Consider the following 18,135-nt stretch of genomic DNA (forward strand, 5'->3'; position numbering starts at 1 on the left):
TGAAATCCTTCCCCCCTCCCCACAACACCGCCTCTCCTGTCAACGGACCAGGGACGGGAAGAGCGACACTTCCGCTTCCGGGGCCTGGCTGGCTGGTTGGCCGGCCGATTTCCATGGTAACGCAGGGACCCGGAGCTGGCAAACATTGAGGCAGGTACGTATTGGTTTGGCAAATGAATTCACGATAATTGAGCGCGTCTCTCCCCAAGCTCCGGGAATTTGCCTCTCTTTCTTGTTCTTATTCCCAAGTTCCTCTTTTTTCTTAAATCACTTGTGTGTGTGTGTGTGGTGTGAAGGTGACCAGTTGATGATGATCCGTACAGCAACACCCCCTCAATTTATTGCGGTTTATAATGTAAAGGAGGAGCTATCAAAAGCTTTAACACTAACGTTTATTCATTAATTAAAAATGAAAGCAAAATAGGGATCATAATAATTTTAGCTGCTAACTCATTAATCAAACTTTTTTTTTAATTGTTGGTACTTGATAAGCTTAGGTGTGTGGTTTCAAAAATATCTTTTTTTTTCCTTTTCTTTTCTTTTGTGCTCTGCAAGACTATAATCAAGTCATGACATTTTCAATTTACTAAGACTTTTTTTTCCCATTCTGAGGCATATGCAATACAACTCATGCTAACAAAGTTTCATTGAACGTTTTAATTTCCTGTTAAAATGGGACTTAATATGCTATGACATCACAATAATGGCCACGGTACTAATATAGACGTTAACATAAAAATGTGTAATGTTCACATACTAATTGCTGCAAAAGCCGTGTACTAAATGGCCTGAATGGAAGGACTGGTTCAGGGGGGGGATTTCATCCTTCTACCTCCTCTTCCCCTGCAGATCCCATTCATAGTAAAGTCCCAACCCTCTTTCCCCAACTGCCACAACTCAAGAATCCCACTCTGGGGTTTTCCCCCCTGCACAAGCATGCAGAAGCCCCATCTGTGGACTACCAAAGACTCTCATATCCTCATCCATTCCAGAGGGGTCTGCAATTTTTTTCCCCTAGCAGGATGATTGCAGAATACTTCTGGGAGCATGGCTACCGAACTCAAAATGATATGGCTTACAGGAAAATTGGTTCTTACCTGCTAATTTTCATTCCTGGATTACCTCAGATCAGTCCAGACAAGTGGGTTTTGCATCACTACCAGCAGATGGAGGCAGAGAATAACAACTTTTCAGGCATTGCTACATAACCGAGAGGGCTACCTGCAGTCCCTCAGTATTGACCTGAACCCAAGCTAAGATGTTACTCCCAAAACCCAATGTCCGATCTCGGGCGAGCAGAGAATCAAAGTTGGAGCCCCCGAAAACCAGGAGCCTCATCATCCCCAACTAGGGCAATGAAAACTTCTAACCTTAACTGTTTAACATATGTACCCTCGAATATCGGTATAGAAAAGCTAATAAATAAATAAATATGTACAATCTTTGCAAAAACTGCATTATTGGCATCCAGAAGCGAGGAAGGTTTTTCGAAAACAAGGGGACAGGATTTGGGACTGATCCATGGTAATCCAGGAACAAAAATTAGCAGGTAAGGGCCAATTTTCCTTTCCTGTTCATACCCCAGATCAGTCCAGACAAGTGGGATGTACCCAAGCCTTTCTACACTGGGCAGGAACCTGAAAGACCCATACCCGCCATACTTTCCCCAAATGCGGCTTCCTCTGGCACCCAAACATCTAGGCGGTAATGCTTGGTAAAAGTATGCAGTGAAGACCATGTCACCACCTGACAAATCTGCTGTGGAGAGGCCAGCTGACACTCCACCCAAGAAGCTGCCTGTACCCTAGTAGAATGCACCCGCAACCCTTCTGGAACTGATCAACCCTTACAGAGATAGACCGAAAAAAAATAGCCTCCTCCAACCACCATGCAATCATGCTCTTAGAAGCTTTACATCCTTTCTTTGCTCCACTGAATAAAACAGAGATGATCTGACCTCCAAAAGTCACCATTGGTCTTAAAATATCGCATCAGAGACCAACAAACATCTAATAAAGGAAGGTCCTTTGCATGCAGCATATCTGGCCTCAAGTGCGGAAAAGCCAGCAGCTCCTCTGTCTGGTTGAGATGAAACGAGGATATGACCTTCGGCAAAAAGGAAGGAACTGTACAAAATAATACCCCATCGTCTGAAATCCTTAGAAAGGGATCTCTACAAACAAGGCGTGAAGCTCCAAAATCCTCCTAGCCAAACAAATGGCCACCAAGAAAACAGTTTTCAGGGTGAGATGCTTCAAAGACGTCTTTCTGAGCGGTTCAAAGGGAGATCCACAGAGTACCCGAAGAACCAGATTAAGGTTCCATGATGGACACATCCTATGGTCCGGTGGGCACAAGTGCTTCGCCTCCTTAAGAAAACAAATGATGTCCAGATGAGAAGCCAACGGCCTCCCCTGAAGCTTCCTTCGAAAACAGCCCATGGCTGCTACCTGTACTCAGAGCGAATTATAGGACAGTCCCTTGGCCAAGGCCACCTTGCAAAAATGTCAAGGCTCAAGCTCGTTCTCCAAACACCATGGCTCAAACACTCTCCACTCAGATATATGCCAGAGAAGTGGATGGCCTCTAGCCTAAATCAAAGTAGCAATCATTGGCTCTGAATACCCTTTCAAGCAAAACCACCACCACCTCTCAAAAGGCAAGCCGCTAGACACAAGCAATCCACCTGCTCCGAAAAGATGGGCCCCTGATGCAGCAACCCCTGCAGATGGCCTAATCAGAGGGTACCATCTATTGCCAGATGAATCAGATCCACAAACCATGGACAGTGCGGCTACTCCGGTGCCACGAGATTCACCCTTCCTGGATGTTGCTCAATGTGATGTAACACCCAGCTTACAAGAGGCCATGGGGGAAACACATACAGTAGAAATCTTTTCGGCCAAGGTTGAACCAGAGTGTCGATACCTTCGGAGCCGACCTCCTTCCTGCGGCTAAAAAACCTGTCTACCTCAGCATTTCCTCGAGACACCATGAGATCCAACTGAGGCAACATGAGATCCCGAATGAGGGCAAAGGCCTCCGCTGATAACTCCCATTCCCCTGGATCTAGTTGCTGCCTGCTGAGATAATCTACTTGCACATTGTCCACTCTGGCCACATGAGATGCCGCTAATCCTCCTAGATGTTTCTCCACCCAGTCAAACAGCTCCTGGGCCTCCTGAGCCATTAGGCAACTCTTCATCCCACCCTGACGACTGATGTATGCCACCATTGTTGCAGTGTCTGAGAATACTCACACTGCGCACCCCTGGATCTGCAGAAAGAAAGCAAGTAATGCCCTGCATACTGCCCTTGTTTCCAACCAGTTGATTGATCAGGACACTTCCATTGGTGACCACTGACCTTGAGCTGACTGTCCTTGTATGAGAATGAACAGGTAGGCCTCCGTTAAATCCAACGATGCAAGAAACCTTCCTTTGCAAACCACTGCTATCACCATCCGCAGCGTCTCCATACAAAAGTGTGGTACCCACAGTGCTGCATTGACTTTCTGCAGATTAAGAATGGGCCGAAAGGTGCCCCCTTTCTTGGGAACCATGAAGTAAACTAAGTACTTTCCTAGTCCTTGCTCCTCTAAAGGCACCGGGACAATGTCATCCAGGCGCTGCAGCTGCTGCAACGTGTCCTGTACTGCTGTTCGATTGGCACAAGAAGTGCAATGGGACATTATATAGGCTCTCTGGCCGGGCGTGAAAATTCTAAGGTGTAGTTGTCTCTTATCACCTCCAGAACCCGTTGATTGGATGTGATCTTGGTCCATTCCTTGTAAAAGAGGGCTACTCTCCCCCAACGGCTTCCTGGGACGAGTGGACCAGCTTGCCTTCATTGGGATGCCTTACCTCCTCCTGCCCGTTGGTTAGAACTATCTCAGGAAGGTCTACATGCCCCCTGAAAGGACTGCTGTCTTCCTGAACCTTGCTTCTGCGTCGAAGTGAGAGAACTCCTGTTGGAGCAAAACCTCATCTCTCAAAAGCGAGAACTCGGTGGAAAGTTCTTCTTGCCAGTCTTCTTATCTTCGGGCGACTTGTTCCCTTTTGACTCCCCCAAATGCTTCATCAACTGCTCCAGATCTTCTCAGATCAACAGCTTTCCTTTAAAGGGGAGATTTCACAGCTGTGCTTTAAACCACATATCCCTCGCTCAATTCCACAACTACAGGAGTCTCCATGCTGCCACTGCAGAAACCATATTCCTGGCTGATGTCTGGACCATGTCATCAGGGCATCCATCACATAGGCCACATCTGCCTCCAACTGAGCTGCCTGGTTGGAATCGGTTGCAGATCCTGATGTCTTCTCCTGCGCCTTCTGCACCCAGCACAAACAAGCTCTCTGCATCAGGCTAGCACAGACTGCAACTTGAAGGCTCAAAGCCGAGACCTCAAACAGTCTCTTCAACAGGATCTCCAGCTTCCAATACTGGACATCCTTCAGCACAGCCAACCCTGCTACAGGAATGGTCGTCTTCTTGGTCACCACAGACACCTCCGCATCTACCTTTGGAAGTCTTCAAAGATCCAAGGTCTCCTCCGGCAAAGGATACAACTTAGTCATAGCCCTCGCTATCTTCAGACCTGCCTCAGGAGAATCACACTCCCAGTCAACCAACTTCTTTACCTCCTTCAGCAAAGGAAAATCTTTTGGTGGCCTACATAGCCCATCCAGGACAGGGTGCATCCCTTCATTGTCTAAATCTTCCTGCATGACCTTGATCCACAGCTCCTCCAGCACATGGGGAATGAGAGGACGTAGTTCTTCCTTACTGAATAATCTTACTACCCTTGGATGATCCCCTTCCACAACAGGAACTTCCTTCATATGAGGCACACTGCTCTGCTGGTGTGCTCACAGGATCAATGCCTGGATCTTCTCGTGGACCCTCCTGTAGACCTTCACCTTCTGAATCTTAAAGTCTCCTCATCTTCAACCAATGGGCATCCCAGTCCCAGGAGCTGAAGAAGCTCCCTGACCTTGCCTGCGTAGCTGCTGTAGGCCTCATAGCTAAGTGCTGGGACTTCTGGGTGGACAAATGCTTACGCGCTGCTTCTCTCTTTGCCAGATAGGCCTTATGGAGTAACAGGACAAAATATGTGGGAAAGTCCTCAGAAACATTGGATCACTTATCCACAGCTTTCTCATCTGGCTCTCCTGCTCCTTCCCTGTCCTCCACAGAGTGTTCAGCTACTGGAGAAAGTGGAGGACTGTCCCTAAACTCTCTAGCAGATGCATGCCTCCTTTCATTTGGAGGAAACATGATGGCCTCCATCCCTTCTGCCGCCCCCCCCCCCCCCCCCCCCCCCCCGGGACCCTCCTGAACAGGTCCTGAAGAGTGAGTGCAGCGATTGCTTCCTGTCACTTCCATGGAGGCCCCTTCCCCTCCAGAGGCACAGCCGGCATGCAACAAGGCCACATTGAGGTGCAATCATCTCAGTCTGCAGGCCTGACACACTTTCCCACGCTCAGTAGGAGGCACCATGCTTGTTGCAGTCAGCATTAAAAATAAGCTCCCGAGTGCTGCGATCTCCGAGTTGTTCTTGCCGGCGCTGTCCCGGACCCGCGGTGCTGCTGCCAAGCCGCGTGCGTCCCTTCTCACCTGCACTACTGGCCTTACCGTTCAGATACCAAAGCCCAATCAGCCCTGCTCCTTTAACTGTTTGCTTTTTTTTTTCTTCAAGAAACAGCAATCAAAGAAGCCAAGTTAAAAGAAGATATACTTCCCTGCTTCTGGCTGCTAGGTGAGAGTGAGAAGGCCTCAGAGGGAGCGAGGGAACCAGGACTCATGGCTTTCCCTCCCTCTGGAAGACTAGGGCTGAGCCAGATCAGGGATCTCCAACCCCCCTGCTCGCCCTGCTCTACTTGAGGGATGGCCCATGAATGAACCTAACAGCTTGGGGAACACCACTCTACTCTAGTTGTTCTTTTCTTAATGTTCCTTTTTTTTTTTTTAACTCCAGACTGCAGGATTGCACCTCCTCCATCTGCTGGAGACAGAGAAATACAGGCCAATATTGAGGGACTGCTGGTGGCACTCTTGAGTTATTTAGCAGTGCCTGAAAAGTTTTTATTCTCTGCCTCCATCTGCTGGTAGGGATGCAAAATCCGCTTGTCTGAACCAATCTGGGGTATGAACAGGAACAGCATTTCACTGTGCTTGATATATTGTGAAATGCTGCTAGGTGGCATCATTCCGAGCACGGTATGTCATAGCTGCTTATGGTTTTCGTTTTGACCCCACAGTTTGGGCCTCCAGCTCAATCAGATCCACGATTGGGATCTTGTTGCCACGAGCCTTCATTCACAACTATCTGGGGATTTTTCCGCCTATTTCATGATGCTTCCAATTTATATAATCTGGTATTCCTGTGCATACCCCAGATCAGTCCAGACAAGTGGGTTTTGCATCCCTACAGGTCAATACTGAGGGACTGCAGGTGGCACTTGGTTATGTACCATGAATACCGGTTAAGCTCCATAGGCTAACAGCCTGAGTACTTCAGCTCTGACCAGGAGTTAAATTTCCAGGGTTAAGAAACCATGCATTGAGCCTGTGCAGCTCTCTGTATTGGGAATAATAGCTAATACCATCATATACATGGGATTTAAATAGAGAAGTACTAATTTATGCAGACATTTTTTGCTCACAAAACTTCTTGCTGCATCTGAAGTAAAGTCTGCGCACAAAAATTGTGTGCATATTTGCAGATAAAACTGTAAACAGCCTAGCATACCTTATTCCATCAGACCATGAGTAAATAAATGTGCCAGAGGCATATAAAAAACCTATGAAAATCAAAGAGATTTTGATAAACTGTAGTGTAATAGTGTTGGTCAATTATCAATTTTCAGGACATGTGTTTTTTTTCTCCAGGGGAGAAGTTGCACAGCTGACGTGCACAGTAAAAGCGATTTATGTCCATAATGGAAGCTAAGTTTCCCCCAAAGGAGCTGCTTACCCAAGTCGAGCAGCTGTGGAGCCTGCTGGATGACATGGCTGAAAATAACCCAGAGAGCTATCAGAAGTTTATACAGCACCATCTACAGGAAGCAAAAGAACAGCTTGCGCCTCCTGAGCCACACCTGTGTCTGCAGACCAAAATATTGGTAGACCTTTGTTTTTGTATTTTAAAAGTTTAGCTCGTTTTAAACCTTTCTCATACATAAAGCCCTTTTGCAGGGCCAGTACGTCCCATTAGGCGAACTAGGCAGTCCCTAGGGCGCCAGCCATGTGGGGCCACGAGCGAAGCCTATCCCGCTCATGGCAGAGAGGAGTAGAGACTCGGGTTGCGATTGGCACCCATCCTGCTCGCGGCCCAGAGGAGCACAGAATCGGTTGGCTGCAAGCAGTGCCCATCCTGCTCGTGGCTGAGAAAAGCACACACTCAGCGGGCCACGAGCAGCATCTCAGGGATTGAGGTCGGGGACGGGGACTGGGGGGGGGGGGGGGTGCAAAGCAGAAGGTTCGCCTAAGGCGCCTAATACGCTTGCACCGGCCCTGCTCTTTTGTATAGCCAGTAAGGTTTGAATTTGGGCTACGCTTGCCTCAGTTGTAGCAACTGAAAATGCAACATTTGTTGTAATCTGCCTTGAGGCTGGTTTTGGTAAAAAGCAAAATATTAAATGTCTATAAATAAATAAACAAATAGGTATCAGAAGCAGGGCTACCAGCTTAACAAAATTGGTTCTGGGCTTTGTCTCACTGTGTGTAGGGAATGAATGCATGCAATGGGCTGGAAGTGTACAAATAGTTCCCTGATGCCTTGAGCCATTTTACAGGGCAAAATACTAAAGAAAAGTAAGCAGTAAACTTGCTAGCAATCTCCTATTAGCTCTGATGATTCTCATCCCCAGTGGCTTATTAGACTATAGCAGTGAGAGGTATTTCAGTGCAGTGCTACCTGGTGTGTGGAAGTCTGTTAATGAAGAGCAAATATTTCAGAATCTCATGTTTACAGAAATGTGTTTTTGCTGTATTTTAAAGATATTTGAGTTCATCATTTCCAAATAAAATGAAAACTTTGGAAGCTATAGGAATTTTTTTTTGTTGTTTTGAAGGCACGATACAGATTTATTTTTATATACCGACATTCAATCTGAGATATCACATCGGTTTACATTCAGGTACTGTAGGTATTTCCCTATCCCAGAGGGCTTACAATCTACAGTAAGTTTTGTACCTGAGGCAATGGAGGGTAAAGTGACTTGCCCAAGGTCACAAGGAGTGACAGCAGGACTCAAACCCTGGTCTCCTGGTTCATAGTCCACTGCTCTAACCACTAGGCTATTCCTCCTCCCATTTGAGAGCTGTTTATCACTTTGTCTCTGGCAGTATTATCCTTAGCAAATTATTGTAGACATTCATACAGACTGAGGCATTCACTATCAACAGGACATAAAAGGAATGTAAAAAATCACCAAACAGAAAATCTGAGCTTGTGTGCATTGCTGTGGTCTGAGCTGGTCAGTCGCTGGCCTTGTATAATTAATAATATGGAAGTTTCCCAAGTTCCCCCTGCCTGTCCTCAGGAAAATCACATAAGAGAGCCCTTGGGAGGATACATCCATATCTGTTAGCCTGTTTTCTCCCTCAGTGGTCTCTACTGCCATCCTCTTCCCCTTTCTCATAGGGCCCTTACCAGCTCAAAGGGCACCTCCTCAGAGGTACACGAATAGCCATCTAACTTCAAGGTGTCACAAAAGCTACTGCGGCATTTGATGGTTTGTGATTCAGATTGTAGCACTGCCACTAGCTTGTTCTATCTGTCTCCATTTAATTAAGAAATAAAACAATTTGGAACAGAATCTTATTTCCACAGGAGCCCACAGAAAGGCCATTGTTCATTAATATTTGCAGCTGGAGCAGGATCCCAGTTCCAGAATCAGATGCCCATCCGGTACCTCTGAGTGCTGGGAAGCTGGAGGATGTGTTGAAAGGTTCAGGTGTGTAATTCTACAAACCAGGTTTATAATTCACATAAGAAAAGTTCTCCGACGAGAGCCGTAGACAAGTAAATTGGTAACTATTCCCATTCAAAGTGATCTTCAAATGTCGGCATAAAAATGCTTCTGCCAATGCGTCCTTGCTCTGTCCCTCCTTGAGTAAAATTTGATTGATTATTGGGCATAGCATCATCAGTGTAACTCTCTTGTCTTAAACAGTTTACATTTTATTTTTGGAGAACAGAGAAGGTAAATGATATGTAGACATCCATGGTTCGTGGTGCTGACGGAGTGGAAATATAATTTCCCTGTATGTACCCGGATCAGTCCAGGACAGCTGCGTTTTGCCTCCCCTCCAGCAGATGGAGACAGAAAAAGACTTTGCGGACTCTGTCCTATACCCTTGAGATGCCACCTAGTGTCTGCCAGTATATTTCTGTCTCCAGCAGATGGCGGAGGTGCAAAACCTAGTGTCTGATAGAGGTGCTGACTTTAGGATTGGATTTGGTCTGACTTTAGTCTCTTAGTGCTTGATTTTACAAAGAAGCTTAGTTTAAGGATCCCTTTAAATAAAAAAAAAAAAAAGTTTGGTTAGAGCAGTGATCGGACAGTTGCGAGTAGCCTCCCAGGGGGTTGGCAGGTCCTGGTGGGACCATCCCACCTGGTATTTGAGGCTGAAGAGCAGAGGGTTGGGAACCCAGAAACTGCCATGGCGAGGGCTGATACCGGGGGTCCCGGCTCACTCACCCTCAGCCAGCCTGTCTTCAGCCGTGCGTTGGCCGTCGGCTGTGCATCCGCTCCATTTTCATTGATTTTCGCTGCTTTCCTGGCCCGGTTTTTGACAGGGAAATCCGTCCGTTTGTCGTGGTTCTTTTTTCAGGGAGAGCCAAAATCGAGGCCGGGGATATGCCTCGTGGTGCGGCCTGCTCGGCCTGTGGCAGTGCGCATGGGGGTCTCCACAGCCTGTTTATCAGGCGGAGAAGGTCCATCAGCCCCCCCTTCCTTCCGATGCCATTTTCGCCGTCTTTTTCAGTTCCTACAAGTTCCCAGGGGTTTGTCTTGGTCGAGCTGGTTCTTTTTTCGGGCCCCGATCCTAATTTAGCTCAGGGATCATGCCGCATGGTGTGGCCTGCAGGCTGGAGTTTGTACCGGGTGCTTGTCGGGAGGGGAAGGCTCTTCGGGGAAGCCGATTCTGGTGAAATCACATCACAGCAGCTCTAGAGCACGCAGGGACCCTGGGAGGGCAGAATTGCTGCGGCAGGCTCAGGTCCCTTTTCTTCTCAGCGCAGGTACTGAAGCCTTACGGCGAACTTTCAGGGAGCAGGAGAAGGCTGCCCTGGGGGAGGGGGAGCTCGCCACCACCTCTTTCGCCGCGTCCTGCTGCATGGGGGGGGGGGGGGGGGGGGCGGCGACTTGCAGGCAGCGCAGATCTAGGACTCGGATGAGTCTTCTTCCTCATTCTCCTCAGATTTTGTTTTGTTGCTGCATAAAGCCTTCAAAGCACGAAAAGCAGCAAAGAGCCAGGGTACTAAGGTACCCCGTGAGGTTCTGCTGTCGCTGGGGGCTGGGACAGGAGCTTCATCACTCCATAAGCGTACCAAGACACACAGTGGCAAAGAAACCCCCAAGGCCAAACGCCTTCTCTGGTCCTTTTCCTGTCAGGTGGACAGTTCAGATACGGACGGGGTGGATGAAGGCGAGTCTCCTCCGCAAGCCCCTGGTGAGGGACCGGATGCGGATCAGGATCACCAGCTCCAGCCGGCCAAGCCAGTAGATGCGCCTTAGAATGTTTCTGGCTCTTTACAAAAAAAAAAAAAATTTACTCAATATTGTGGAAAAAAGCGGCAGAAGGCGCAGCAGTTCTTTTGAGCCTCCCAGGGGGTTGGCAGGTCCTGGTGGGACCATCCCCCCTGGTATCAGAGGCAAAAGAACAGGGGGTTGAAGACCCAGGGACTGCTACAGCCGGCGGGTGATACCGGGGAGCCCGGCTCACTCACCCGCGGCAGGCAGCTCAGCACATCTTCGGAGCACTGGGAAAATAAATAGAAAAAAAAAAGGTCAGCCGGTCCAGCGTTCTCTCCAGCTCCTCTCTGCCTGCTTTACCGCCACGTTTCGGCTTGCGCGAAGGCCAGTAGCTGATCAATTTTTCTGCAAGTTTTATTGAATGCCCCCCTTTTCAAGGAAAGGTTTTGTGCATGTTGTTCATTCATTCATAAGGTTTCCGGTGTTTTCATTTCCTCTGCTCTTCAGGGGGAAGTGGTTTTATGGTAGCCGTTATGGTTTTTCTAATTTCTGCTTGGGTACAGTATAATACTGGCAGACACTAGGTGGCACCTCAGGGGTATAGGACAGAGTCTGCAAAGTCTTTTTCTGTCTCCATCTGCTGGAGGGGAGGTAAAACCCAGCTGTCCTGGATTTATCCGTGGTACTACAGGAACGAAAATTAGCAGGTAAGAACCGATTTTCCTTTTGACACACTGGCAGCCTAGCCTTAGAACTTCTTCATATAGTTGAATCCTTTCTTGCCTGTCATATATTAGCAAGGAAAGTAAGCCCTCTCTTAGCTCAGTGCTAACATACAACAAGTACTGCAAAAAGTGATTAATTCCTGGCAAGTCTACTGCCACTTGTAGCTTTGGTAATAGCACAGGAAAACATGTCCAAAATAGCAAACAGCGGGGACTCTTCTGACTTGTGCTGGAACAGTTCACAGCTACTTTCAGCTGCATTTCTTCCCTCCTCAGACCTGTGCATACCACTTCCGTTATCACTTTAATTTGAAACTTTTTAAAAATGTTTTCCAGAGTTTTACAGTATCATCACCATTGCTTACAACCCAGAGCTGTTAAAGAAGGCAGATGACGATCGCAGAGAAATGGACCAATTGATCCAATTGGCAATGAAGTACACTGAGAGGACATACAAGCTCACTTTGTGCCATTCTTTCCACATCACTGCCTTCACACTGAAAGGAAGTTTAAAGAAAATGCAAGCTAGTCTTAAAGGAATGCAAACTCAGGCTCCAGTTACCAAGAAAAAAGAAGACAATGGTAATGGAAAAGATTGGAATTATTTGTTTGGACAGATTATGATGCTGAATTTCAGCTTCTTGACCCTAGACTAAGACCAGTTCCCTGAATGGAGCACTGATGTGTGTCCCTAAAAAATGATGGATGTGACATTGGCTTGGAAAATTACAAATTATATTTACAGCTCTTTTGCATTGGTAAAGCTTTCACTGCAAAACAGAAAACTGGCATTGGAATTGGTTAAATATTGATTACGTCTTGTCAGTGACTTTGTAAAATTAAACTTTTGAGAACTGCTTTTCCTCTTCATCCAGGCAGGCCAGTCCACATAAGTGGATTGTGCATTCTAACCAGCAGATGGAGACAGAGAGAAACTGACTTGATAATGTCATTCATATAGGACTGCACTGACATCATCCTGTCAGTATGTTCCAGCTCTAGCCGATAGTGGACATACATACATACTATGGATGTAGGCCTGTCAGGAGTGGGACAGGTTGGCGGGTGGGCTCCTGGAATGATAGCCGTGTTCCCTCCTTCACTTGAGCAGATATGGAGCAGATTCCAAATTTATAAAATTCTGAGGAAGCTCGGCAGTGAAAGCTATTAGCCCTCTCCCCAAACTGACACCAGAATTGCTTCCAGCTGAGGTAGGAAGGTATGGGCTCGAACACTCTGTTCATTCTTGGCTTTCCCCCTGCATGTGACATTTCTCTTTTTCATGGTCGGGACGGTGCAAGATGGCCACGGCAGGCAGAACTTGGGGATCACTTTTTTTTTTTTTTTTTTTTTTTAAGGTTCAGCAGCACAACTCAAAAGTGAAAACGGCAGCCTCTCCAGCTAGCAGCACTGACACATCTCATTGGGAAAGCTGTTTTCGGGAGTTGAAACAGTTGGGCATGCAGTTGTCATGTAGCGGACAAACACAGCTGCCATTTTAGGCTGCAGCAGCATTGTGTGTGTGTGTGTGTGTGTCTGTGATGGCACCAGCAGTAAGTGCGGGAAGAGGATTCTAATATGCACTGCCTGCCATTTGCGAGCAGTGCAGCCCTCTCTCTGCCTTAGCTTGTGTCAGAAGTGCTTTGAGGCTCCAGGGGAACTGCTTTCAGCAGAATTTGCTCCCGCAGAGGCCTCTTTCTTGTGGTTGGAGAGGCCAGCCGAGGGGAACCCCCATGAAGGGGGGGGGGAACCTGACTGAAGCTCCCCTGGAGGGAGAGGAGCTCTCCCCTACACCCCTGTTGCCTATACCTACAGGAACCTCAGGCAGTGGTTCAGAGATTGTGTTGTCCAATCCCATGCTGCCAGGAATGGATCTAGCATGCTTCTCATGGACAGAAATTTTCAAAGATCTGCAACCCTGTTGCAGAGGACAGGAAGATTTAAAGGGAAACTCCAGCAGACGCCACTCTCCCCAAGAAGCAAGAAATGCTTGAGTCCTTCCTCTTGCCATCCAAGATATAACAAGCACTGGTGGGGTAGGGGGTGGTGGAATAAGAAGATGTTTTTTCGGACATCTCCTTTGTGGAGTCTGGATCTTTTCTGGGGGACTTGGGAAAAATGGCCTTGGGAGGAGGGTGAAATCCTGCTGGACATGGAACTCCACCAAACCATGTTGAGGTTATTTCATCAGGATGAATTGCCAGGCTTGCTGTCCCAGATCTTGGAGGCTCTGGGAATGGAAGCATTTGAGACAGACTCAACAAATATGCAGATTATCGGCCCATCTTTCTTCTATTTATTTTGTGGTGTCCAAAAAGGAGGGTACTTTTTGCCCCAATTTGGATCTAAAGGAACACCTTGCCTTGTGCCACATCAAACTGGACTCCTAAATAGGCCATAGTCTCTGCTGGCTGTAACTTGCTTTTGGCTAGATTCACTACCCAGCCTAGCTCCAGTAGCAGCTGTACCACTTTGCAAGACCCAACCTGGCTTTCCTCCGCCATCTGATCAACCAGTCATCTAGATACAGATGAACCAAGATACTTTCCTTGCACAGGGCAGCTGCTACCATTACCATGACCTTGGAAAAAGTTTTGGATGCCATTGCCAATCTAAAATGCAACTCCTAAAATGTAATGCCGACCAAGCACTGCAAACTGCCAAGAATCGCTGATGTTCCTCTGAAACAGCATATGCAGATAGGCTTCCATCCAAGTGAGAGAGATGAGAAACTCTTCTTGCTGCACTGCCATAATCACTGAGTGCAAGTGCACTCAGTGGGTCTTGCAAAGTAGTACAGCTGCTACTGGAGCTAGGCTGGGTAGTGAATCTAGCCAAAATCAAGTTACAGCCAGCAGAGACTATGGCCTATTTAGGAATCCAGTTTGATGTGGCACAAGGCAAGGTGTTCCTTTCGGAGCAGTATATCATGAAGCTTTGGGGACAAATACGGGCCCTGAGGGCACAGATTCAGCTGACAGTATGGGATTACCTGCAGCCATTGGGATCCATGGTGGCAATGTTAGAGGTTGTTCCATGGGCCTGAGCACATATCATCTACTTCACAGAACGATGCTGTCTTGGTGGAATCCTCAGTCTGAAGAGTACATGGTATGGCTGTCCCTTCCGTTGGAGGTGAAGCGGAAGTTACTGTGGTGGATGCAAAGGGATCATCTTGTTAAGGGGGTGATTTAGACATTCCCAATTGGAACAAAGTCACTACAGAATCAAGTCTCCAGGGCTGGGGGAACCCACTACCAGGAGCTAGTGGCGCAGGGGCAGTGGTCTCCCAAGGAAATGGAGTGGTCCATCAATCAGCTGGAGGTTCATGTGATTCGGTTTGCAATCTTGAAGTCTGCAGACTGGATAAGCAAAAGAGCAGTAAAAGTGATGTCTGACAACTCCATGGTGGTTGCATACATAAATCATCAAGGAGAAACCTGGAGTCAACAGGTTTCTCTGGAAATGGACGAACTACTGCTATGGGTGGAGCAGCATTTCAAGCACTGTTGGCCGCTCACATCACAGGGTGCGAAGGTGCAGTGGTTTTTCAGTTGCAGGAGGGACTCTGAAACGCTTGGGATTTATGTTCTCATTCGGACATGACCGAAGGAAGATTTTTCTTTATATGTTTCCCCTGTTGTCAATGATTGGCCAGTTACTGCAAAGGATTGTGCAGCATCCTGGTGGTCCCAGATTGGCCACAGAAGCCATGGTATGTGGATCTCAAGCAGCTGATAGTCACTGGGCTGTTGTGATTGCTGATGCAAAAGAACCTCCTGCATCAGGGACCAATTCTGCATGAAAATGCAGATCGGTTTTGTCTTATGGTCTGACCCTTGTGAGAGGCTCAGCTTTTGAATCACAGTTATTCCTTGGTGGTGGTGAGCACCATGGAAGAGGCTCCAAAAGTTTTCCACATCCTTAGCTTATGTTAGGGTCTGGAGAGTTTTTGAGGGTTAGTGCAGGGAGCAAACTTGTCACCCCTTAAAAAAAGGGGTCCCTTTAATTTTAGATTTTCTGAAGAAAGGTTTGGTTAAGGGATTGGCTCTCAATAAGCTCAAAGAGCAGGTCACTGCTTTGACTTATTACAGAGGATGAGTTCAAGGGGATGGAACAGCTCCCCTATGAGGAAAAACTAAAGCGGTTAGGGCTGTTCAGCTTGGAGAAGAGACGGCTGAGGGGGGATTATGATAGAGGTGTTTAAAATCATGAGAGGTCTAGAACAGGTAAATGTGAATCGGTTATTTACTCTTTCGGATAATAGAAGGATTAGGGGGCACTCCATGAAATTAGCAAGTAGCACTTTTAAAACTAATCGGAGAAAATTCATTTTCACTCAACGCACAATTAAACTCTGGAATTTGTTGCCAGAGGATGTGGTTAGTGCAGTTAGTGTAGCTGGGTTTAAAAAAAGGATTGGATAAGTCCTTGAAGAAGTCCATTACCTGTTATTCATAAAGTTGACTTAGAAAATAGCCACTGTTATTACTAGCATCAGTAGCATGGGATAGACTTAGTTTTTGGGTACTTGCCAGATAATTATAGCCTGGATTGGCTACTATTGGAAATAGGATGCTGGGCTTGATGGACCCTTGGTCTGACCCAGTATGGCATGTTCTTATGATCTTAAACCTCTCTGTTCACATCAGGATGTTGCTAGATTTTTGAGAGGGGTTAAACATTTGGCCATATTGTGTATTTCGGTATCTCTCTGGGATCTGAATCTGGTTTTGTCTTTTTTAGTGGGTTCCACCTTTTGTTCCCTTCAGCAGCTTTCATTGTGTTTGCTCACTATGAAGACTGTGTTCCTGGTCACTATATATTCAGCAAGGAGGATTTCAGAACTGCTGGCCCTTTCATGTCAAGGGCCTTTTTGTTGATTTCCTCAGACACAGTGCAGATTAGGACTGTGCCTTCCCTTCTTGCCAAAGGTGGTTTTGGACTTTCACTTTATTTATTTATTTATTTTATTTATTAATTTCTATACCGGCTTTCACGACCAAAGGTTGCATCAAGTCGGTTTACATTTAACAAGTCGTGTAATAAACATAGAACTAGGGTAATTGAACTGGTGCAGAAAATAATAGTTACAATGAACAAGGAAATTACCAACTGGGATAGGAGAAAAGAGAAAAGGGACAGGAATATTTGCATAGTAAAACGCATTTACAGTGAATATTTACATAGTAAGCAATAAAGGATCTGTGTCAAGAGGATGTCAAGAGCTAAATGTAGTCAAGGACGGGGAGGGGTATGGGCTGGTGGGGTTTACACTAGGATAGAGGGAAGAGGGAGGTTAGGGGTGACAGATGGTGGTTGAAAGGGAACCTGGATCAATCTGAACTCTGGTAGGCTTTTTTGAAAAGCCAGGTTTTTAGTCTTTTCCTAAAAGTAGGTAGGCATGGTTCCTGGCGAAGCTCTGAAGGGATGGAGTTCCATAGGCGCGGTCCTGCTGTGGATAGAGCTCTGTCTTCGAGAGATTTGTGTTGGAATGTTTTGGCTTTTGGAACATGAAGTGATTCTTTGTAGTGTTCTCTAGTTGGTCTGACAGAGGTGTGTTTCTTGAGTGGTATTTGTAGATTTAATGGTGCGAGTTGATGTATGACTTTGAAAATGATGGTTATAGATTTGTACATGATTCTGTAGTGAATGGGAAGCCAATGAAGGGTTTTCAAGATGGGGGTGATGTGGTCGAATTTTCTAGAGTTGGTCAGAATTCTGGCGGCTGTATTCTGCACCATCTGAAGGGGTTTTGTATGAGCGGCAGGGAGACCTAGTAGAATAGAATTACAGTAATCCAGCTTTGAGAAGATTATTGCTTGAAGAATTGTTCTAAAGTCTTGTGAGTGGAACAGTGGTCTGATTCTTTTGAGGATGTATAACTTGTGAAAACAGTCCTTGGTTGTTTGGTTTATGAATGATTTAAGGTTTAGGCGGTTATCGATGATTGCTCCTAGGTCTCTTACGTGCGAGGTTGGCTGGTAGGTTTGTGGTGATGTTGTTGTTTTCGGGTGCTATAATGAGGAATTCTGTTTTTGAGGCATTTAGAATAAGGTTAAGACTGTTGAGGAGGAGTTTGATTTCAGTCAGGCATTTGTTTCTAATGTGTTTCTAATGTTTATAAATCAGTCCATTTCCTTACAGGCTTTGGATAGGTGCCAGGATGAGCAAGAGTACTGAGTCTTGTGCCCCCCTTGGATGTCAAGGGGCATCTTAAGGTTACTAACCCTTTGTGGACCACAGCTTGTCTCTTTGTCCTTTATAGGGGAGTTAAGGAAGGGGAAGCGGCTTTACGTGGCATGTTAGCTTAAGGACGTGATAACTGTGGCTTATATGGCAGACGAAAAGCCTTTGTCCAGGTAAATTAAGGTTCATTTTACTAAAGTGCAGGTGGTGTCCTTAGTGGAGTTACAATTGCTATCTCAGTCAGAGATCTATAGAACAGTGACATAGTCTTCCTTGCATACTTTCTTCAAGAATTATCGTTTGGATGTTCGAGCACAGGACATGTCATTTGCAAGGGTGGTTTTGAGGGGAGCGCAGGCAGCCTCCCACCCTTCTAGGGAGTAGCTTTGGTACATCCCACTTGTGTGGACTGGCCTGCCTGGATGAAGAGGAAGGTGAAGTGACTTCTTACCTGATAATTTCCTTTCCTCCAAGCCAGGCCACACTCCTGCCCTGGCTGCCTCTGCTGCTGATGCATT

At 46.7% G+C, this 18,135-nt stretch overlaps 1 protein-coding gene across 3 annotated transcripts in view; it reads left to right on the forward strand.

Moving 5' to 3' along the window:
- The window catches only part of PIH1D2 (PIH1 domain containing 2), a 33,171-nt gene that overhangs the window by 3,791 nt on the left and 11,245 nt on the right, over positions 1–18,135 (forward strand). The window contains exons 1-5 of one of the 3 annotated variants that reach the window (XM_029573587.1): positions 45–154; positions 5,699–5,758; positions 6,892–7,124; positions 8,837–8,960; positions 11,765–12,010. In XM_029573587.1, the coding sequence (XP_029429447.1) occupies positions 6,933–7,124; positions 8,837–8,960; positions 11,765–12,010 (562 nt within the window). In that variant the 5' untranslated portion in view covers positions 45–154; positions 5,699–5,758; positions 6,892–6,932. Of the gene's footprint in view, positions 1–37; positions 155–5,698; positions 5,759–6,891; positions 7,125–8,836; positions 8,961–11,764; positions 12,011–18,135 lie in introns of those variants that run through there. The other 2 variants (XM_029573588.1, XM_029573589.1) reach the window with 2 other exon arrangements.

Source organism: Rhinatrema bivittatum, chromosome 12 (genome assembly GCF_901001135.1).
Source record: "Rhinatrema bivittatum chromosome 12, aRhiBiv1.1, whole genome shotgun sequence".
Classification (NCBI taxonomy): domain Eukaryota; kingdom Metazoa; phylum Chordata; class Amphibia; order Gymnophiona; family Rhinatrematidae; genus Rhinatrema; species Rhinatrema bivittatum.